Source organism: Protopterus annectens, chromosome 17.part0 (assembly GCF_019279795.1).
Source record: "Protopterus annectens isolate FY-2018-M chromosome 17.part0, PAN1.0, whole genome shotgun sequence".
Taxonomy (NCBI): Eukaryota; Metazoa; Chordata; order Ceratodontiformes; family Protopteridae; genus Protopterus; species Protopterus annectens.
The window spans coordinates 712,576,677-712,603,064 of record NC_056751.1 but is presented as its reverse complement, the minus strand read 5'-3'; the positions used below and the strand labels follow the sequence as shown (position 1 = coordinate 712,603,064).

Here is a 26,388-nt window from a genome sequence, read left to right as displayed (position 1 = left end):
TCCTATTTAATATGTTTCTACCACAACAGTAGGTACTATTTAATATGCATCAACCTTAATAGTAGGATACTATTTAATATCAATCTACCACAATAGGAGGATACTATTTAATATGCATCTACTACAGTAGTAGGATACTATTTCATATGCATCAACCACAATAGTAAGATCCTATTTAATATGCATCTACCACAACAGTAGATACTATTTAATATGCATCAACCTTAATAGTAGGATACTATTTAATATCCATCTACCACAATAGCAGGATCCTATTTAATATGCATCTACCTTAATAATAGGATACTATTTAATATGTATCTACCTTAATAGTAGCATACTATTTAATATGCATCTTCCACCATAGTAGCATCCTATATACATCTACCACAATAGTAGGATCCTATTTAATATGCATTTATCGTAATAGTAGGATCTTATTTAATATGCATCTACCACAATAGTAAGATGCTATTTAATATGCATCTACCAAAGTAGGATCCTATTTAATATGCATGTACCACAGTAGTAGGATCCTATTTAATATGCATCTACCACAATACTAGAATACTATTTAATATACATCTGCTACAATAGTAGTTTACTGTTTAATATGCACCTAGCGCAATAGTATGGTCCTATTTAGTATGCATCTATCACAATAGTAGGGTACTATTTAATATCCATCTACCCCAATAGTAGGATCCTATTTAATATGCATCTACCATAATAGTAGGATCCTGTTTAATATGTATCTACCTTAATAACAGGATACTATTTAATATGCATCTACCACAATTCTAGGATACTATTTAATATGCATCTAACTTAATAGTAGGATCCTATTTAGTAGGCATCTATGTTAATAGTAGGATACCATTTAATATGCATCTACCACGATGGTAAGATACTATTTAATATGCATCTACTACGATAGTAGGATACTATTTAATATGTGTCTACCCCATTAGTAGCATCCTTTTTCATGTGCATCTACCACAATAGTAGGATCTTATTTAATATGCATCTACCACAATAGTAGGATTGTATTTAATATGTGTCTACCAAAATAGTAGCATTCTATTTAATGTGCATCTACCACAATAGTAGTATCCTATTTAATATGAACCTACCTTAATAGCACGATCCTATTTAATATCCATGTACCACCGTTGTAGGATCCTTTTCAATATGCTTCTATGACAATAGTAGGATCCTATTTAATATGCATTTACCACAATAGTAGGATACTATTTAATATGCATCTGCCTCATTAGTAGGATCCTTTTAATATGCATCTGCTACAATAGTAGGATTCTTTTTTAATATGCATCTACCACAATAGTAGGATTCTTTTTTAATATGCATCTACCACAATAGTAGGGTACTATTTAATATGTATTTACCACAATAGTAGGATACTTTTTAATATGCATCTACCTTAATAGTAGGATACTATTTAATATGCAATTACCACAATAGCAGGATAGTACTGAATATGCATCATCCACAATAGCAGGGTCCAATTTAATATGCATCTACAACAATAGTAGGATAATATTTAATATGCATCTACCTGAATATAAGGATACTTTTTAATATGCATCAACCACAATAGTAGGATATTATTTAATATGCATCTACCACAACAGTAGCATCCTATTTAATATGCATATGCATCTAACACAATAGTCACATCCAATTTAAAATGCATTTACCAAAATTGTAGGATACTATTTAATATGCATCTACCTTAATAGTTGGATCCTATTTAGTATGCATCTACCTTAATAGTAGGATCCTATTTAATAAGCATCTAGCAGAATAGTTGGATCCTATTTAATATGCATTTACTGCAATAGTAGGATACTAATTAATATGCATCTACCACAATAGTAAGATCCTATTTAATATGCATCTACCACAATAGTAGGATCCTATTTAATATACATCTACCACAAAAGTAGGATATTAATTAAAATGCAGCTACCACAATAGTAGGATATTAATTAATATGCATCTACCACAGTAGTAGGATACTATTTATTATGCATCTACCACAATAGTAGGATACTATTTATTATGCATCCACCACAGTAGTAGCGTCCAATTTAATATGCATCTACCACAATAGAAGGATACTAATTAATATGCATCTACCACAATAGCAGGATACTGTTTTTTATGCATCTACCACAATAGTAAGATAATATTTAATATGCATTTACCAGAGTAGTAGCATCCTATTTAATATGCATCTACCAAAATAGTACATTCCTATTTAATATTCATCAGCAATAATATTAGGATGCAATTTAATATGCATCTACCACAATAGTAGCATCCTGCTTAATACGCATCTACCAAAATATTGGGATCCTATTTAATATGCATCTTACACAATAGTAGGATCCTAATAAATATGCATCTACCACAATACTAGGATCCTATTTAATATGTATCTACCACAATAGTAGGATACTATTTAATATGCATCTACCTTAATAGTAGGATCCTATCTAATATGCATCAACCACAGTTGTTGGATCCTACTTAATATTCATATACCACAATATTATGATATTTAATACGCATCCGCCACAATAGTATGATGCTATTTAATATGCATCTACCATAATAGTATGATACTATTTATTATGCATCAACCACGATAGTAGGATACTGCATCTACTACAATAGTAGGATACTATTTAATATGCATCTACCACAATACTAGGATACTATTGAGTATACATCTACTACAATAGTAGTTTACTATTTAGTATGCACCTACCACAATAGTAGGATCCTATTTAATATGCATCTACCACAATAGTAGGATACTACTTAATATGCACCTACCACAATTTTAGGATCCCATTTAATATGCATCTTCCACAGTAGTAGGATCATATTTAATATCCATCTACCACAGTAGTAGGATACTATTTAATATGCATCTACCACAATTGTAGGATCCTTTTTAATATGCATCTACCAAAATAGTAGGAAACTATTTAATATGCATCTACCACAATAGTAGGATCCTATTTAACATGCATCTACCACAATAGTAGGATACTGCATCTATCACAATAGGAGGATACTATTTAATATGTATCTACCAAAATAGGAGGATATTATTTAATATGCATCTGCCACAATAGTAGGAACCTATTTAATATGCAGCTACCATGATAATAGGATATTATTTATTATGCATCTACCACAATAGTAGGATACTATTTCATATGCATCTACTACAATACTAGGATATTATTTAATATGCAGCTACCACAAGAGTAGGATCCTATTTAATATGCATCTACCGCAATACTAGGATACTATTTATTATACATCTACCACAGTAGTAGGATACTATTTAATATGTATCTACTACAATAGTAGGAACCTATTTCATATGCATGTTCCACAATTGTAGGGTACTATTTAATATGCGTCTACCTTAATAATAGCATACTATTTAATATGCATCTACCACAATAGTAGGATCCTATTTAATATGCATCTACCACAGTAGAAGGATACTATTTAATATGCATCTATCACTATAGTAGGATACTATTTCATATGCATCTACCTTAATAGTAGGATACTATTTAATAAGCATCTCCCACAATAATAGGATCCTTTTTAATATACATCTACCTTAATAGAAGGATACTATAACAATATGCATCTACCACAATAGTAGGAGACTATTTAATATGCATCTACCACAATAGTGGGATACTATTTAATATGCATCTACCTTAATCATAGGATATTATTTAATATTCATCTACCTTAATATTAGGATATTATTTAATATGCCTCTACCACAATAACAGGATACTATTTAATATGCATATAGTACAATAGTAGGATACTATTTAATATGCTACAATGACAATAGTAGAATACTATTTAATATGCATCTACCACAGTAGTAGTATACTATTTTATATGCATATACCACATTAGTAGGATACTGTTTAATATGCATCTACCACAATAGTGGGACACTATTTAATATGCATCTTCCACAAAAGTAGGATACTATTTAATATGCATCTTCCACAATAGTGGGATATTCTGTAATATGCATCTACCTTAATAGTAGGATACTATTTGATATGCACTACCACAAAAGTAGGATACTATTTAATAAGCATCTACCACAATAATAGGATACTACTTAATATACATCTACCTTAATAGTAGGATACTATTTAATCTGCATCTACGTTTATAGTAGGATCCTATTTAATCTGCATCTACCACAATACTAAGATACTATTTTTTATGTATCTACTATGACAGTAGAATACTATTAAATATACATCTGCCACAACAGTAGGATATTATTTAATATGCATCTACTTTAATAGTAGGATACTATTTAATATGCATCTACCACAATAGTAGCATCCTATTTAATATGCATCTACCACATTAGTAGGATACTATTTAATATGCATTTAGGTAAATAATGGCATTCTATTTAACATGCATCTACCTTAATAGTAGGATCCTATTTAATATGCATGTACCACAGTAGTAGGATCCTATTTAATATGCATCTATCACAATACTAGAATACTATTTAATATACATCTACTACAATAGTAGTTTACTGTTTAATATGCACCTATCACAATAGTATGATCCTAGTTAATATGCATCTATCACAATAGTAGGATACTATTTAATATCCATCTACCCCAATAGTAGGATCCTATTTAATATGCATCTACCGTAATAGTAGGATCCTGTTTAATATGCATCTACCTTAATAACAGGATACTATTTAATATGCATCTACCACAATTCTAGGATGCTATTTAATATGCATCTAACTTAATAGTAGGATCCTATTTAGTAGGCATCTATGTTAATAGTAGGATACCATTTAATATGCATCTACCACGATGGTAGGATACTATTTAATATGCATCTACCCCATTAGAAGCATCCTATTTAATATGCATCTACCACAATAGTAGGATCTTATTTAATATGCATCTACCGCAATAGTAGGATTGTATTTAATATGCGTCTACCAAAATAGTAGCATTCTATTTAATGTGCATCTACCACAATAGTAGGATCCTATTTAATATGAACCTACCTTAATAGAACAATCCTATTTAATATCCATCTACCACAGTTGTAGGATCCTTTTCATTATGCTTCTACCACAATAGTAGGATCCTATTTAATATGCATCTACCAAAATAGTAGGATACTATTTAATATGCATCTGCCTCATTAGTATGATCCTTTTAATATGCATCTGCTACAATAGTAGGATTCTTTTTTAATATGCATCTACCACAATAGTAGGATTCTTTTTTAATATGCATCTACCACAATAGTAGGATACTTTTTAATATGTGTCTACCTTAATAGTAGGATACTATTTAATATGCATCTACCACAATAGCAGGATAGTACTGAATATGCATCATCCACAATAGCAGGGTCCAATTTAATATGCATCTACAACAATAGTAGGATAATATTTAATATTCATCTACCTGAATACAAGGATACTTTTTAATATGCATCAACCACAGTAGTAGGATACTATTTAATATGCATCTACCACAACAGTAGCATTCTATTTAATATGCATCTAACACAATAGTAACATCCAATTTAAAATGCATTTACCAAAATTGTAGGATATTATTTAATATGTGTCTACCTTAATAGTTGGATCCTATTTAATATGCATCTACTACAATAGTAGGATACTAATTAATATGCATCTACCACAAAAGTAGGATATTAATTAAAATGCATCTACCACAACAGTAGGATATTAATTAATATGCATCTACCACGATAGTAGGATACTGTTTATTATGCATCTACCACAATGGTAGGATACTATTTATTATGCATCTACCACAGTAGTAGCATCCAATTTAATATGCATCTACCACAATAGAAGGATACTAATTAATATGCATCTACCACAATAGCTGGATACTATTTTTTATGCATCTATCACAATAGTAAGATAATATTTAATATACATTTACCAGAGTAGTAGCATCCTATTTAATATGCAACTACCAAAATAGTACTATCCTATTTAATATTCATCAGCAATAATATTAGGATGCAATTTAATATGCATCTATCACAATAGTAGCATCCTACTTTATACGCCTCTACCACAATATTGGGATCCTATTTAATATGCATCTTGCACAATAGTAGGATCCTAATTAATATGCATCTACCACAATACTAGGATCCTATTTAATATGCATCTTCCACAATAGTAGGATACTATTTAATAGGCATCTACCTTAATAGTAGGATCCTATGTAATATGCATCGACCACAGTAGTAGGATCCTATTTAATATTCATATACTACAATATTATGATATTTAATATGCATCCACCACAATAGTATGATGCTATTTAATATGCATCTACCATAATAGTATGATACTATTTAATATGCATCAACTACAATAGTAGGATACTGCATCTACCACAATAGTAGGATCCTATTTAATATGCATCTACTATAATACTAGGATACTATTGAATATACATCTACTACAATAGTAGTTTACTATTTAGAATGCACCTACCAGAATAGTAGGATCCTATTTAATAAGCATCTCCCACAATAGTAGGATCCTTTTTAATATACATCTACCTTAATAGAAGGATACTATAATAATATGCATCTACCACAATAGTAGGATACTATTTAATATGCATCTACCATAATAGTGGGATACTATTTAATATGCATCTACCTTAATCATAGGATATTATTTAATATTCATCTACCTTAATATTAGGATATTATTTAATATGCCTCTACCACAATAACAGGATACTATTTAATATGCATATAGTACAATAGTAGGATGCTGTTTAATATGCTACAATGACAATAGTAGAATACTATTTAATATGCATCTACCACAGTAGTAGTATACTATTTTATATGAATATACCACATTAGTAGGATACAGTTTAATATGCATCTACCACAATAGTAGGGTCCTATTTAATATGCATCTTCCACATTAGTAGGATACTATTTAATATGCACCTACCACAATTTTAGGATCCCATTTAATATGCATCTTCCACAGTAGTAGGATCATATTTAATATCCATCTACCACAGTAGTAGGATACTATTTAATATGCATCTACCAGAATTGTAGGATCCTTTTTAATATGCATCTACCACAATAGTAGGATCCTATTTAACATGCATCTACCACAATAGTAGGATACAACATCTATCACAATAGGAGGATACTATTTAATATGTATCTACCACAATAGGAGGATATTATTTAATATGCATCTGCCACAATAGTAGGAACCTATTTAATATGCAGCTACCATGATAATAGAATATTATTTAATATGCATCTACCACAATAGTAGGATACTATTTCATATGCATCTACTACAATAGTAGGATATTATTTAATATGCAGCTACCACAAGAGTAGGATCCTATTTAATATGCATCTACCGCAATACTAGGATACTATTTATTATACATCTACCACAATAGTAGGATACTATTTAATATGCATCTACCACAATAGTAGGATCCTATTTAATATGCATCTATCACAGTAGAAGGATACTATTTAATATGCATCTATCACTATAGTAGGATACTATTTCATATGCATCTACCTTAATAGTAGGATACTATTTAATAAGCATCTCCCACAATAGTAGGATCCCTTTTAATATACATCTACCTTAATAGAAGGATACTATAATAATATGCATCTACCACAATAGTAGGATACTATTTAATATGCATCTACCACAATAGTGGGATACTATTTAATATGCATCTACCTTAATCATAGGATATTATTTAATATTCATCTACCTTAATATTAGGATATTATTTAATATGCCTCTACCACAATAACAGGATACTATTTAATATGCATATAGTACAATAGTAGGATACTGTTTAATATGCTACAATGACAATAGTAGAATACTATTTAATATGCATCTACCACAGTAGTAGTATACTATTTTATATGCATATACCACATTAGTAGGATACAGTTTAATATGCATCTACCACAATAGTAGGATCCTATTTAATATGCATCTTCCACATTAGTAGGATACTATTTAATATGCACCTACCACAATTTTAGGATCCCATTTAATATGCATCTTCCACAGTAGTAGGATCATATTTAATATCCATCTACCACAGTAGTAGGATACTATTTAATATTCACCTACCACAATTTTAGGATCCAATTTAATATGCATCTTCCACAGTAGTAGGATCATATATAATATCCATCTACCACAGTAGTAGGATACTATTTAATATGCATCTACCACAACTGTAGGATCCTTTTAAACATGCATCTACCACAATAGTAGGATACTACATCTATCACAATAGGAGGATACTATTTAATATGTATCTACCACAATAGGAGGATATTATTTAATATGCATCTGCCACAATAGCAGGAACCTATTTAATATGCAGCTACCATGATAATAGGATATTATTTATTATGCATCTACCACAATAGTAGGATACTATTTCATATGCATCTACTACAATAGTAGGATATTATTTAATATGCAGCTACCACAAGAGTAGGATCCCATTTAATATGCATCTACCGCAATACTAGGATACTATTTATTATACATCTACCACAATAGTAGGATACTATTTAATATGCATCTACTACAATAGTAGGAACCTATTTCATATGCATCTTCCACAATTGTAGGGTACTATTTAATATGCATCTACCTTAATAGTAGCACGCTATTTAATATGCATCTACCACAATAGTAGGATCCTATTTAATATGCATCTACCACAGTAGAAGGATACTATTTAATATGCATCTATCACTATAGTAGGATACTATTTCATATGCATCTACCTTAATAGTAGGATACTATTTAATAAGCATCTCCCACAATAGTAGGATCCTTTTTAATATACATCTACCTTAATAGAAGGATACTATAATAATTTGCATCTACCACAATTGTAGGAGACTATTTAATATGCATCTACCACAATAGTGGGATACTATTTAATATGCATCTACCTTAATCATAGGATATTATTTAATATTCATCTACCTTAATATTAGGATATTATTTAATATGCCTCTACCACAATAACAGGATACTATTTAATATGTATATAGTACAATAGTAGGATACTATTTAATATGCTACAATGACAATAGTAGAATACTATTTAATATGCATCTACCACAGTAGTAGTATACTATTTTATATGCATATACCACATTAGTAGGATACTGCTTAATATGCATCTACCACAATAGTAGGATCCTATTTAATATGCATCTTCCACATTAGTAGGATACTATTCAGTATGCATATATCACAATAGTGGGACACTATTTAATATGCATCTTCCACAACAGTAGGATACTATTTAATATGCATCTTCCACAATAGTGGGATATTCTGTAATATGCATCTACTTTAATAGTAGGATACTATTTGATATGCACTACCACAAAAGTAGGATACTATTTAATAAGCATCTACCACAATAATAGGATACTACTTAATATACATCTACCTTAATACTAGGATACTATTTAATCTGCATCTATGTTTATTGTAGGATCCTATTTAATCTGCATCTACCACAATACTAAGATACTATTTTTTTATGCATCTACTATTAACAGTAGGATACTATTAAATATACATCTGCCACAACAGTAGGATATTATTTAATATGCATCTACTTTAATAGTAGGATACTATTTAATATGCATCTACCACAATAGTAGCATCCTATTTAATATGCATCTACCACATTAGTAGGATACTATTTAATATGCATTTAGGTAAATAATGGCATTCTATTTAACATGCATCTACCTTAATAGTAGGATCCTATTTAATATGCATGTACCACAGTAGTAGGATCCTATTTAATATGCATCTATCACAATACTAGAATACTATTTAATATACATCTACTACAATAGTAGTTTACTATTTAATATGCACCTAGCACAATAGTATGATCCTATTTAGTATGCCACTATCACAGTAGTAGGATACTATTTAATATCCATCTACCCCAATAGTAGGATCCTATTTAATATGCATCTAGCATAATAGTAGGATCCTGTTTAATATGCATCTACCTTAATAACAGGATACTATTTAATATGCATCTACCACATTTCTAGGATACTATTTAATATGCATCTAACTTAATAGTAGGATCCTATTTAGTAGGCATCTATGTTAATAGTAGGATACCATTTAATACGCATCTACCACAATGGTAGGATACTATTTAATATGCATCTACTACGATAGTAGGATACTATTTAATATGCATCTACCCCATTAGTAGCATCCAATTTAATATGCATCTACCACAATAGTAGGATCTTATTTAATATGCATCTACCACAATAGTAGGATTCTATTTAATATGCGTCTACCAAAATAGTAGCATCCTATTTAATATGCATCTACCACAATAGTAGGATCCTATTTAATATGAACCTACCTTAATAGCACGATCCTATTTAATATCCATGTACCACAGTTGTAGGATCCTTTTCAATATGCTTCTACCACAATAGTAGTATCCTATTTAATATGCATCTACCACAATAGTAGGATACTATTTAATATGCATCTGCCTCACTAGTAGGATCCTTTTAATATGCATCTGCTACAATAGTAGGATTCTTTTTTAATATGTATCTACCACAATAGTAGGATTCTTTTTTAATATGCATCTACCACATTAGTAGGGTACTATTTAATATGTATTTACCACAATAGTAGGATACTTTTTAATATGTGTCTACCTTAATAGTAGGATACTATTTAATATGCATCTACCACAATAGCAGGATAGTACTGAATATGCATCATCCACAATAGCAGGGTCCAATTTAATATGCATCTACAACAATAGTAGGATAATATTTACTATGCATCTACCTGAATATAAGGATACTTTTTAATATGTGTCAACCACAATAGTAGGATACTATTTAATATGCATCTACCACAACAGTAGCATTCTATTTAATATGCATCTAACACAATAGTAACATCCAATTTAAAATGCATTTACCAAAATTGTAGGATATTATTTAATATGCGTCTACCTTAATAGTTGGATCCTATTTAGTATGCATCTACCTTAATAGTAGGATCCTATTTAATATGCATCTAGCAGAATAGTTGGATACTATTTAATATGCATCTACTACAATAGTAAGATACTAATTAATATGCATCTACCACAATAGTAGGATCCTCTTTAATATGCATCTACCACAATAATAGGATCCTATTTAATATGCATCTACCACAAAAGTAGGATATTAATTAAAATGCATCTACCACAACAGTAGGATATTAATTAATATGCATCTACCATGATAGTAGGATACTGTTTATTATGCATCTACCACAATGGTAGGATACTATTTATTATGCATCTACCACAGTAGTAGCGTCCAATTTAATATGCATCTACCACAATAGAAGGATACTAATTAATATGCATCGACCACAATAGCAAGATACAATTTTTTATGCATCTACCACAATAGTAAGATAATATTTAATATGCATTTACCAGAGTAGTAGCATCCTATTTAATATGCATCTACCAAAATAGTACTATCCTATTTAATATTCATCAGCAATAATATTAGGATGCAATTTAATATGCATCTACCACAATAGTAGCATCCTACTTAATACACATCTACCACAATATTGGGATCCTATTTAATATGCATCTTACACAATAGTAGGATCCTAATTAATATGCATCTACCACAATACTAGGATCCTATTTAATATGCATCTACCACAATAGTAGGATAATATTTAATAGGCATCTACCTTAATAGTAGGATCCTATGTAATATGCATCGACCACAGTAGTAGGATCCTATTTAATATTCATATACCACAATATTATGATATTTAATATGCATCCACCTCAATAGTATGATGCTATTTAATATGCATCTACCATAATAGTATGATACTGTTTAATATGCATCAACTGCAATAGTAGGATACTGCATCTACCACAATAGTAGGATACTATTTCATATGCATCTACTACAATAGTATGATATTATTTAATATGCATCTTCCAATTTTGTACGATACTATTTAATATGCATCTATCTCAATTGTAAGATAGTATTTGATATGCATCTACCACAATAGTGGGATACTATTTAATATGCAGCTACCACAAGAGTAAGATCCTATTTAATATGCATATACCGCAATACTAGGATACTATTTATTATGCATCTACCACAATAGTAGGATCCTATTTACTATGCACCAACCTTAAAAGTAGGATACTATTTAATATGCATCTACCACAGTAGTAGGATGCTACTTAATATGCATCTGCCACAATAGTAGGATGCTATTTAATATGCGCCTACTACAATAGTAGGAATCTGTTTCATATGCATCTTCCACAATTGTTGGATCCTATTTAATATGCATCTACCACAATAGTAGGATACTGTTTAATAGTACAATTATATATGCATCTATCACAATAGTAGGATACTATTTAATATGCATCTACCACAAAAGTAGAATCCTGTTAATATGCATCTACCACAATACTAGGATACTATTTAGTATGCATCTACCCCAATAGTAAGATATTATTTAATATGCATCTACCACAATAGTAGGATCCTATTTAATAAGCATCTACCACAATAGTAGGGTACTATTTAATATGCATCTACCACAATAGTAGGATACTATTTAATATGCAGTTACCTTAACAGCAGGATATTATTTAATATCCATCTACCTTAATAGTAGGATACTATTTAATATGCATCTACTACAACAGTAGCATCCTATTTAATATGCATCTACCACAATAGTAGGATACTATATAATGTGCATCTACTTTAATAATAGGATACTATTTAACATGCATCTACATTAATAGTAGGATAGTATTTAATATGAATCTATCACAATAGTAGGAAAATGTTTAGTATGCATCTACCACAATAGTAGGATACTATTTAGTATGCATCTACCTTAATAGGTGGATGCTATTTAATATGTATCTACCTTAATAGTAGGATACTATTTAATATGCGACAAACTTAATAGTAGGATACTATTTAATATGCATCTACCACAATAGTAGGATCCTTTTTAATATGCATCTACCTTAATAGTAGGATACTATTTAATATGCATCTACCACATAGTATGATGTTATTTAATACGCATCTGTCACAAAAGTAGGATACTATTTAATATGCATCTATCTTAATAGTAGCATACTATTTAATATGCATCTACCACAATAGTAGGATCCGATTTAATATGCATTTACCACAGTAGTAGGATACTATTTAATATGCATCTATCACTATAGTAGGATACTATTTCATATGCATCTACCTTAATAGTAGGATACTATTTAATAAGCATCTCCCACAATAGTAGGATCCTTTTTAATATGCATCTACCTTAATAGAAGGATACTATAATAATATGCATCTACCACAATAGTAGGAGACTATTTAATATGCATCTACCACAATAGTGGGATACTATTTAATATGCATCTACCATAATCATAGGATATTATTTAATATTCATCTACCTTAATATTAGGATATTATTTAATATGCATCTACCACAATAACAGGATACTATTTAATATGCATATAGTACAATAGTGGGATACTATTTAATATGCATCAATGACAATAGTAGAATACTATTTAATATGCATCTACCACAGTAGTAGTATACTATTTTATATGCATATACCACAATAGTAGGATACTGTTTAATATGCATCTACCACAATTGTAGGGTCCTTTTTAATATGCATCTTCCACATTAGTAGGATACTATTCAGTATGCATCTATCACAATAGTGGGATACTATTTAATATGCATCTTCCACAATAGTAGGATACTATTTAATATGCATCTTCCACAATAGTGGGATACTCTGTAATATGCATCTACCTTAATAGTAGGATGCTATTTGATATGCACTACCATAAAAGTAGGATACTATTTAATAAGCATCTACCACAATAATAGGATACTATTTAATATACATCTACCTTAATAGTAGGATATTATTTAATCTGCATCTACGTTTATAGTAGGATCCTATTTAATCTGCATCTACCACAATACTAAGATACTATTTTTTATGCATCTACTACAACAGTAGGATACTATTAAATATACATCTGCTACAACAGTAGAATATTATTTAATATGCGTCTACCTTAATAGTAGGATACTATTTAATATGCATCTACCGCAATAGTAGCATCCTATTTAATATGCATCTACCACATTAGTAGGATACTATTTAATATGCATTTAGGTAAATAATGGCATTCTATTTAACATGCATCTACCTTAATAGTTGGATAGTATTAGATATGCATCTACCACAATAGTAGGATACCATTTTTATATGCATCTACCACAATAGTGGGATACTATTTAATATGCATCTACCTTAATAGTAGTGTACTACTTAATATGCATCTACCTTAATAGTAGGATCCTATTTAATATGCATGTACCACAATAGTAGGATCCAATTTAATATGCTTCTACCACAGTAGTAGGATATTATTTAATATGCATCTACCCTAATAGTTGGATGCTATGTAGTATGCATCTACCTTAGTAGTAGGATACTATTTAATATGCATCTACCTTAGTAGTAAGATACTATTTAATATGCATCTACCACATTAGTAGGATACTATTTAATATGCATCTACCACAATAGTAGGATCCTATTTAATATGCATCTACCACAATAGTAGGATACTATTTAATATGCATCTACCACAATAGTAGGATACTATTTAATATGCATCTACCACAATAGTAGGATACTATTTAATATGCATCTACCTTAATAGTAGGATCCTATTTAATATGCATCAACCACAATAGTAGGATCCTTTTTAATATGCATTTACCACAATAGTTGGACCCTATTTAATATGCATTTACCAGAATAGTAGGATAGTATTTAATATGCGTCTACCAAAATAGTCGGTTACTGCATCTAGTACAATAGTAGGATACTGTTTAATATGCATCTACCACAATAGTAGGATACTATTTAATATGCATCTACCCTAATAGTAGGATACTATTTAATATGCATCTACCACAATAGTAGGATACTATTTAATATGCATCTACCACAATAGTAGGATACTATTTAATATGCATCTACCACAATAGTAGGATACTATTTAATATTCATCTACCTTAAGAGTAGGATACTATTTAATATGCATCTACCACAACAGTGAGATCCTATTTAATATGCATCTACCACAGTAGTAGGATACTATTTAATATGCATCTACCTTAATAGTAGGATACTATTTAATATGCATCTACCACAATAGTAGGATACTATTTAATATGCATCTACCACAATAGTAGGATACTATTTAATATGCATCTACCACAATAGTAGGATCCTATTTAATATGCATCTACTACAATAGTAGGATACTATTTAGTATGCATCTACCACATTAGTAGGATAGTATTTAATATGCATCTACCTCAATAGTAGGGCCCAATTTAATATGCATTTAACGCATTAGTAGGATACTATATAATATGCATCTAGCACAATAGTAGGATACTGTTTAATATGCATCTACCACAATAGTAGGATACTATTTAATATGCATCTAACACAGTAGTATGATCCTATTTTATATGCATCCACCACAATAGTAGGATACTATTTAATATGCATCTACCACAATAGTAGGATACTATTTAATATGCATCTACCACAATAGTAGGATACTATTTAATATGCATCTACCACAATAGTAGGATACTATTTAATATGCATCTAACACAGTAGTAGGATCCTATTTAATATGCATCTCCCACAATAGTAGGATTCTATTTAATATGCATCTATGTCAATAGTAGGATTCTATTTAATATGCATCTACCACATTAGTAGGATACTATTTAATATGCATCTACAACACTAGTAGGGTCCTATTTCATATGCATCTTCCACTATTGTAGGGTACTATTTAATATGCATCAACCTTAATTGTAGGATCCTATTTATTATGCATCTACCACAATAGTAGGATACTATTTAATGTGCATTTTTAACAATAGTAAGATACTGTTTAATATGCATCTACCACAATAGCAGGATTCTATTTAATATGCATCTACTACAATAGTAGGATACTATTTAATATGCAGCTACTACAATAGTAGCATCCTTTTTAATATGCATCTACCATAGTAGTAGGATCCTATTTAATATGCATCTCCCACAATAGTAGGATTCTATTTAATATGCATCTATGTCAATAGTAGGATCCTATTTAATATGCATCTACCACTTAGTAGGATCCTATTTAATATGCGTCTATCATAATAGTAGCATCCTATTTAGTATGCATCTACCACAATAGTAGGATACTATTTAGTATGCATCTACCACAATAGTAGGATACTGCATCTACCATAATAGTAGGATTTTATTTAATATGCATCAACCTTAATTGTAGGATCCTATTTATTATGCATCTACCACAATAGTAGGATACTATTTAATATGCATCTACCACAATAGTAGGATACTATTTAATATGCATCTACCACAATAGTAGGATACTATTTAATATGCATCTACCACAATAGTAGGATACTATTTAATATGCATCTACCACCAAAGTAGGATCCTATTTAATATGCATCTACCACAATAGTAGGATACTATTTAATATGCATCTACCGCAATAGTAGGATACTATATAATATGCATCTAGCACAATAGTAGGATACTGTTTAATATGCAGCTACCACAATAGTAGGATACTGTTTAATATACCTGCTACAATAGTAGGATACTATTTAATATGCATCTACCACAATAGTAGGATACTATTTAATATGCATCTACCACAATAGTAGGATACTATTTAATATGCATCTACCACAATAGTAGGATACTATTTAATATGCATCTACCTTAATAGTAGGGAACTATTTAATATGCATCTACCACAATAATTGGATCCTATTTAATAAGCATCAACCACAATAGTAGGATCCTTTTTAATATGCATTTACCACAATAGTTGGACCCTATTTAATATGCATTTACCAGAATAGTAGGATCCTAATTAATATGCATCTGCCACAATAGTAGGATCCTATTTAATATGCATCTACCACAATAGTAGGGTCCTATTTAACATGAATCTACCAAATAGTAGGATCCTATTTAATATGCCTTGACTACAATAGTAGGATACTGTTTAATATGCATCTACCACAATAAGAGTATACTGTTTAATTTGCATCGACCTTAATCGTAGGATCTTATTTAATATTCATCTACCACAATAGTAGGATACTATTTAATATGCATCTACCGCAATAGTAGGATACTATTTAATATGCATCTACCACAATAGTAGGGTACTATGTAATTTACATCTTCCTTAATAGTAGGATACTATTTAATATGCATCTACCACAATAGTAGGATACTATTTAATATGCATCTACCACAATAGTAGGGTAGTATTTAATATGCATCTATCTTAATATTATAAAGCTATTTAATATGCATCTACCACAATAGTAGGATAATATTTAGTATGCATCTACCACAGCAGTAGGATATTATTTAAAATCCATCAACTACTATAGTAGGATCCTATTTAATATGCATCTACCACAATAGTAGGATACTATTTAATATGCATCGAGCACAATAGTAGGATACTTTTTAATATACATCTACCACAATAGTAGGATACTATTTAATATGCATCTACCACATTAGGATACTATTTAATGTGCATCTACCACAATAGTAGGGTCCTATTTAATATTCATCTACCAAATAGCAGGATTCTATTTAATATGCATCTACTACAATAGTAGGATACTATTTAATATGCAGCTACTACAATAGTAGCATCCTTTTTAATATGCATCTACCAAATAATAGAATCCTATTTAATATGCTTCCACAATAGTAGGATACTATTTAATATGCATCTAACACAATAGTAGGATACTATTTAATATGCATCTAAGACATTAGTAGCATCCTATTTAGTATGCATCTACCACAATAGTAGGATCCCATTTAATATACATCTACCACAGTAGTAGGATACTATTTAATATGCATCTACCACAATTGTAGGATCCTATTTAATATGCATCTACTGCAATAGTAGGATACTATTTAATATGCATCTACCACAATAGTAGGATACTATTTAATATGCATCTGCCACAATAGTAGGATGCTATTTAATATGCATCCTACCAAATGGTAATCTATTTAATATGCATCTACCACAATAGTAGGATCCCATTTAATATACATCTACCACAGTAGTAGGATACTATTTAATATGCATCTACCACAATAGTAGGATACTATTTAATATGCATCTACCACAATAGTAGGATACTATTTAATATGCATCTACTACAATAGTAGGATACTATTTAATATGCATCTACCACAATAGTAGGATAGTATTTAATATGCATCTACCACAATAGTAGGATACTGTTTAATATGCAGCTACCACAATAGTAGTATAATTTTTAATATGTATCTACCACAATAGTAGGATACTATTTATTATGCATCTACCACAATAGTAGGATACTATTTAATATGCATCTACCACAATAGTAGGATACTTTAATATGCATCTACCACAATAGTAGGATACTATTTAATATGCATCTACCACAATAGTAGGATACTACTTAATATGCATCTGCCACAATAGTAGGATACTATTTAATATGCATCTACTACAATAGTAGGATACTATTTATTATGCATCTACCACAATAGTAGGCTACTATTTAATATGCATCTACCTTAATAGGTGGACACTATTTAATGTCCATCTGCCACAATAGTAGGATATTATTTAATATGCATCTACCACAACAGTAGGATACTATTTAATATGCATCTACCACAATAGTAGGATACTACTTAATATGCATCTGCCACAATAGTAAGATACTATTTAATATACATCTACTACAATAGTAGGAACCTATTTCATATGCATCTTCCACTATTGTAGGGTACTATTTAATATATGCATCTATCCCAATAGTAGGATACTATTTAATATGCATCTACCACAATAGTAGGGAACTATTTAATATGCATCTACCACAATAATTGGATCCTATTTAATATGCATCTACCACAATAGTAGGATACTGTTTAATATGCAGCTACCACAATAGTAGTATAATTTTTAATATGTATCTACCACAATAGTAGGATACTATTTATTATGCATCTACCACAATAGTAGGATACTATTTATTATGCATCTACCACAATAGTAGGATACTATTTAATATGCATCTACCACAATAGTAGGATACTATTTAATATGCATCTAACACAGTAGTATGATCCTATTTTATATGCATCCACCACAATAGTAGGATATTATTTAATATGCATCTACCACAATAGTAGGATACTATTTAATATGCATCTACCACAATAGTAGGATCCTATTTAATATGCATCTACCACAATAGTGGGATACTATTTAATATGCATCTACCACAATAGTAGGATCCTATTTAATATGCATCTACCACAATAGTGGGATACTATTTAATATGCATCTACCACATTAGTAGGATACTATTTAATATGCATCTACCACAATAGTAGGATATTATTTAATATGCATCTACCACAGTAGTAGGATCTTATTTAATATGCATCTACCACAATAGTAGGATCCTATTTAATATGCATCTACCACAATAGTGGGATACTATTTAATATGCATCTACCACAATAGTAGGATCCTATTTAATATGCATCTACCACAATAGTAGGATACTATTTAATATGCATCTACCACAATAGTAGGATACTATTTAATATGCATCTACCACAATAGTAGGATACTATTTAATATGCATCTACCACAATAGTAGGATACTATTTAATATGCATCTACCACAATAGTAGGATACTATTTAATATGCATCTACCACAATAGTAGGATCCTATTTAATATGCATCTACCACAATAGTAGGATCCTATTTAATATGCATCTACCACAATAGTGGGATACTATTTAATATGCATCTACCACATTAGTAGGATACTATTTAATATGCATCTACCACAATAGTAGGATATTATTTAATATGCATCTACTTTAATAGTAGGATACTATTTAATATGCATCTACCACAATAGTAGGATCCTATTTAATATGCATCTACCACAATAGTAGGATACTATTTAATATGCATCTACCACAATAGTAGGATATTATTTAATATGCATCTACCACAACAGTAGGATATTATTTAATATGCATCTATCACAATAGTAGGATACTTTTTAATATGCATCTACCGCAATCGTAGCATACTATTTAATTTTCATCTACCACAGTAGTAGGATACTATTTAATTTGCATCTATCACAGTAGTAGGATCGTATTTAATTTGCATCTATCACAGTAGTAGGATCATATTTAATATGCATCTAGCACATTAGTAGGATCCTATTTAATATGCATCTACCACAGTAGTAGGACCCTATTTAATATGCATCTACCACAATAGTAGGTTCCTATTTAATATGCATCTACCACAATAGTAGGATCCTATTTAATATGCATCTACCACAATAGTAGGATCCTATTTAATATGCATCTAACACAGTAGTAGGATACTATTTAATATGCATCTACCTGAATTGTAGGATACTATTTAATATGCATCTACCTTAATTGTTGGATGCTATTTAATATGCAGCTACCTTAATAGTAGGATACTATTATTATGCATCTACCACAATAGTAGGATACTATTTAATATGCATCTACCTTAATAGTAGGATACTATTTATAATGCATCTACCACAATAGTAGGATCCTATTTAATATGCATCTACCACAGTAGTAGGATCCTGTTTAATATGCATCTACCACAATAGTAGGATCTTATTTAATATGCATCTACCATATTAGTAGGATCCTATTTAATATGCATCTACCACACTAGTAGGATACTATTTAATATGCATCTACCACAATAGTAGTTTACTATTTAATATGCATCTACCTTGTTTCCTCAAGAACTACTTGGTCTAGAACACAGTTGTCCAAACTCTGCAGAGGATCACAAACCGAACCCTTAACCATATGTATTTGTGTCACTAACATTACTAAACAAATGCACCAAAATGTAAAAATAAAAAAAAGCGTTTTTGCAACCCCCTTACTCTATTATTTTTTTTTCTCTCTGGTCAATGCACATGAATAAAAGGCCATCGAATGGAATGTCACAGTGCAGATGCTCCATCTTTTGTCAGTTGAAAATAGGTGGAGTCATCTTTTAAGCCATAACAAATAATCTAGTGGATTATCCCTCTTGCAGTTCAAAACTGGCTTCTTGTCTTTCTCTATGAACTGTTAAATCTGTTGATATGGACTGCCATCCCTGTCATGGCATAGATGCAGTTAGACATCATCCTTGGGAAGTTTATCATCCTTCTTTGTCTGGTATCTCATCCTTTCTAGACTAGCAACATGTTTTTTCATGTTCTTCTGACAATGCTTATACCGCACAATCTAATCAGTCATCTGATTTATTTAACTTTTTTTGACCAGGTTGGTCTAAACTGACCAGTAGCCTCTTTGATCAGTCAGCATCTTGATCATCTGGTTAAGTTGGCAGGATGATGAGTGTGCCAGTCCTGGGTGGGGGGGGGTGTAGGAGCTGGCCATTTATTGCATGTGACCCTGACAGGAGGGGCTGGGATGTGAATATATGGCCTGCGGGTGGGCATTCCACTCACAGTATCACCACTGGATGGTAGCCTTCAATTTTAATGTGTGAGAGCACTTGCTTTTGCATGAACAAGGCATTGTTGGCTCCTGCTATGATGTGGCTCACATGTACCTCCATCTAGTGGTGGGATTAGACCCTTAGAAACACCTTTCATTTGCCATGATACCTGCAAGGACACAAAAGACCTTCAGGACTGCCTGTGTGATAAACCCCCTCAGACAGTTTTTTTTTTTTTTTTTTTGCAGCACTGGGGGGAGGGGGTCCACATTCACTGTGTCTGAAACATAACTCAGCCTGACTGCATGATAATAGAGAATGTTGGTCCCATTATGGAAGTATAAACAGTGGCAGTGCCTAGACTGCAGCATAATCATTGTTATTATACCACGGACTATCAATTATCCGCTACTAGGACATAGTCTGTCATTTTCAGCCATAACCAAGTGCAGGAATTTGATATAAAACAACTAAAATGTAAAAGTCAAAGGTAAGTACACAGTAAACTCTTTAGTGACATTTTATCTTATGTATTTCTTTTGTTAACCAGGTAAATCAACTGATCCTAAACACAGGACATTCTTTATTCATGATCCAGGCCAGATGACAACAGCAAACATACAGTAGTATGTACATGAACAGGAACATATGATACAAATGCACAGTATGTGGTAGGAACTAGATGTATACACAGTTATTACCTCAGTGTTTCAGTTGCCATAAACAAGTATAAATTGCCTGTTTCATTTGAAAAATAAGAAATACACTTATTGAGAAATGAAAAAGAAATTAATGATGAAGATGCAGTGGTGACAACGTTGCAATGTAATATAGTCTTAGGAAATGACCCCACCATGTACTGTGAGGAAATCCATTCCCTTAATACTAGAACATGTGATCTGTTGTTGTAGCATGAGAAATCACCATGTCATGGATTAGTCACTGCACTCAGATGTCACACACCCTATTCCTGTGTGCTGTGGTGAGTCACTCTCTTTGGCATTTATAGATAATGGCTAAAACTATAATGTATCTGTAATGGGGGTGATTCTATTTCTGGACTGTTAGCTGTATATCACAGGTGTAGTGTGGAGAATCCCTATATTATTTGTAGTGAATACAACCTGAAATTGTAATAGTGAGGTTATATTCCAAAACATGTTGTAAGTAATTTCTATGTTAAATTGTTAATCGCTATGTAATCCAATGTAACTACTGTCTGTTTATTTTACTGTGGAGCTTTTCTCCCCGGGCCTCCGCTGAAAATGGACCCACGTCCAGTCGGACACTCCCGGTCAACAAATTTAAATAAATAAATAAATGTAGTGAGACCGAATCATTGTTGTACACTATCTCAGTAATAAATTAAACTATTAGATTATCTTACTGTACTGAGAAGAATTTACACACCCAGACTGTAGTCAGTACTGAAGTGTTAACAGATGGACTACATCATGACACATGTACAGGGAATCAGTTTAAGATGTTGTTGAATGCAAGATTAACAACATAATTACAAATCACCTGCTTTATATGCAGCTGCAATGTCTGTACAGTATGTTCAGGTTTATATCACAGTAGTGCAATAAATACATTGCATAATTCTGGAACATAAATGAGCACTAACATATAAATAGTGGATTAAACTGCTTGGCAAAAGCTTGAAGGAGATTGTAGCTAAGAAGTCTCATGACAACCGAGGGGCTGTACCCCAGCAGTGTGGTGAATTGGCAAGACCTGAATCACAGTGAGTTAGAACTGTCCCCCCCATACACCCTCTGTACAACTTCACTTATTTATGCTAATTCTCACCCTACACTCACCCTGTCTCTATCTCCAACTATACTCATTAGGGAAATAGGCACACATTCCTAGCAGCGCACTAAACAAAATGCATGCCAGTACCCAGTTATAGCAACACATCTATTCTCTTCCCTAATCTTTACTCTAATTCTAACCTGTAAACTCACAGACACACACACACACACACACACACACACACACACACACACACACACACACACACACACACACCCATTGCCTAAACATTCATTAAAACTAAAGGTTTCAGTATTACCCCCACTCTCGCATACGTAACATTTAACAATGCATGCTTTCACTAGTGAAACACTTGCCAAAGCAGGCAATCAACCAATTCTGGTATGAAAAACTCCTTTAACCAATGGAAAGTTTGATCAAATGTACTAAGCTCATTACACACACACACACACACACACACACACACACACACACACACACACACACACACACACACACACACACAAGTACACATATATGTGGGTGCCCTGCTTTTGGTCTAAATGCTCATTTTTCGGCATTTGTTTAACTGACCACATCTGGTTAATATATGCACCCTGGGTAGAGGAATATTCCCTTTCCTGTGGAATGTGCAATCTTGGAGGTAATATATATAATTAGCAGTTGGTATTGTGGCTACAGAGAAGCTTGCCCCCTGCAAAAACAATGTAATTTGTTGCATGCCCTGAGGTTCTTTCTCAATGCAACATGGTAACATATCGACATTCGGTTTGTTGAATCTTTAACTGTCAAAGTTTTGGAGGTCAACATATGGGTTACTCGACTAAAGTGAGTAGACCCATATATGTGTGTGTGAGTATATATGTACACACACACACACACACACACACACACATATATATATATATATATATATATATATATATATATATATATACACTTCACATGACTGAAAGCTCAAAATATTGAAATTCATTTGACTGAGTCCACAATCCCGAATGTCAAAATAATGTAAATTAATTTGACTGAATTTCAGAATACTGAAAGCTGACAATGCCAAATTGCAAAATGCAAAATGGCAGTGTGTACAGTACTATAAGGTAAGTGAAGGGTATATGCCCTTTTCCCCACTGTAGTGCAATCCTGGAGTTAGTATATACAGTTTGGGGGATGTGGGGGGCATAGCCCCCACCTAGTTTGGTTTCATGTCATCCTGTGATTGTTAATAACATAAGTAAGTAGTTTTTAATTTTGGAAATAGTTAATAGTTGGTGTTGTAATTGCATTTTTTTCTTTTATAGTTTTCATTTGGTGAGATGAATTGTTGGTGATAGTTGCACAGTTTATTTGGTATTTTTGTTTTATTTATTTTTATTTATTTAACATTTGTTAACTGGGAAAGACTGACTTGGAACAAAACCGATTTTCAGCGGATGCCCAGGGAAAAAATATCCAGATGCATGTCTTTGTAACGTGATAGGAAACCAGAACACCTGGTGGAAGCCCACACGAATACAGGGAGAACATGCAGACTTTGCACAGAAGGCGCACCAACTGAGAATCAAACTGGAGATCCTCTTGCTGTGAGGGACAATGCTACTGCTGCATCACTGCGCCATCTAGTTTTGAACCTAGGTTTTGTGAATGTTAATATTATTTGTGATGAAATATTTGGTATTTATGGATCTGTGCATTTTTGTTATGTTAAGCAATTTATAGTTGAAGGGAAACTCACATCATGTCTATGGCTTAACATTTTGTATTTTGCAATTTAGCATTGTCAGCTTTCAGTATTATGAAATTCAGTCAAATGAGTTTTCAGAATGGTATTCTAACTACAGTACCACAGTACCATAAATACAGGGCTTTACAGCAAAGGTAACTGTGTGTTTTTAATTTGTAACATTTTGCTGTATAGGGGTTAGGAGTGGAATTCACCATAAACTTGTTAATTTGTAGATAAGTTCCAGAAGTGTAACTGGTGTAACCAGGGATCGTTTCACAAAGTTTTTAACAAAATTATCGCTCCCAGAGAAAGCACTATGTCTAAAATGTAAAACAGGTTGTGTCTGATGTTTAAAGACAGTGAGATCCAGCCTAGGTCTGCTGTGTGGAAAATCATTTTACATAGTGTGTATATCAGAATTGCAATGTGCACTTTCATGATTGCCTTAATAAAACCTGTTCTTATTTCTTTTTCTGCAGTCCCTCCAGATGAACCTGTAATAAGTGGAGGCCCTGAAATCCTCCTGAGAGCTGGGACACCTTACAACTTAACTTGCACTGCTAAAGGGGCAAAACCAGCAGCATCGATCATATGGTACCGTGATGGTGTGGAGCAGGAAGGAGCACTCTCCACTACTGTAAGTATTGCCAGAAAACACAAAGACGATCACTCTCAGTGTCATGCAAAGGGCTGCGGTAAAGTAAGGAGAAATGCTATATAACAGAAGGGCTGAGGGTTAGGAAAATGGTTAAGGTGTTCAGCTCGCATTCAAGAGGTGCAGTGTTTGAGTCTCTCTCGGGGAAATTCTCTAGTCTTAAAGTGGTTCACAAGGGCAGCTAGCCTAGTACTTACCTATGAGGTGATAAACTGCAGTGGGAACCATAATCACAAGGTTCAGTA

The 26,388-nt window shown here is 31.8% G+C and overlaps 1 protein-coding gene across 2 annotated transcripts in view; it reads left to right on the top strand.

Annotated features, from left to right (window-relative positions):
- The window catches only part of KIRREL1 (kirre like nephrin family adhesion molecule 1), a 1,121,500-nt gene that overhangs the window by 805,807 nt on the left and 289,305 nt on the right, over positions 1-26,388 (top strand). For both annotated transcript variants that reach the window (XM_044059334.1, XM_044059335.1), the window contains one exon: positions 25,968-26,125. In XM_044059334.1, coding sequence (XP_043915269.1) covers positions 25,968-26,125 — 158 coding nt within the window. The remainder of the gene's footprint in view (positions 1-25,967; positions 26,126-26,388) is intronic.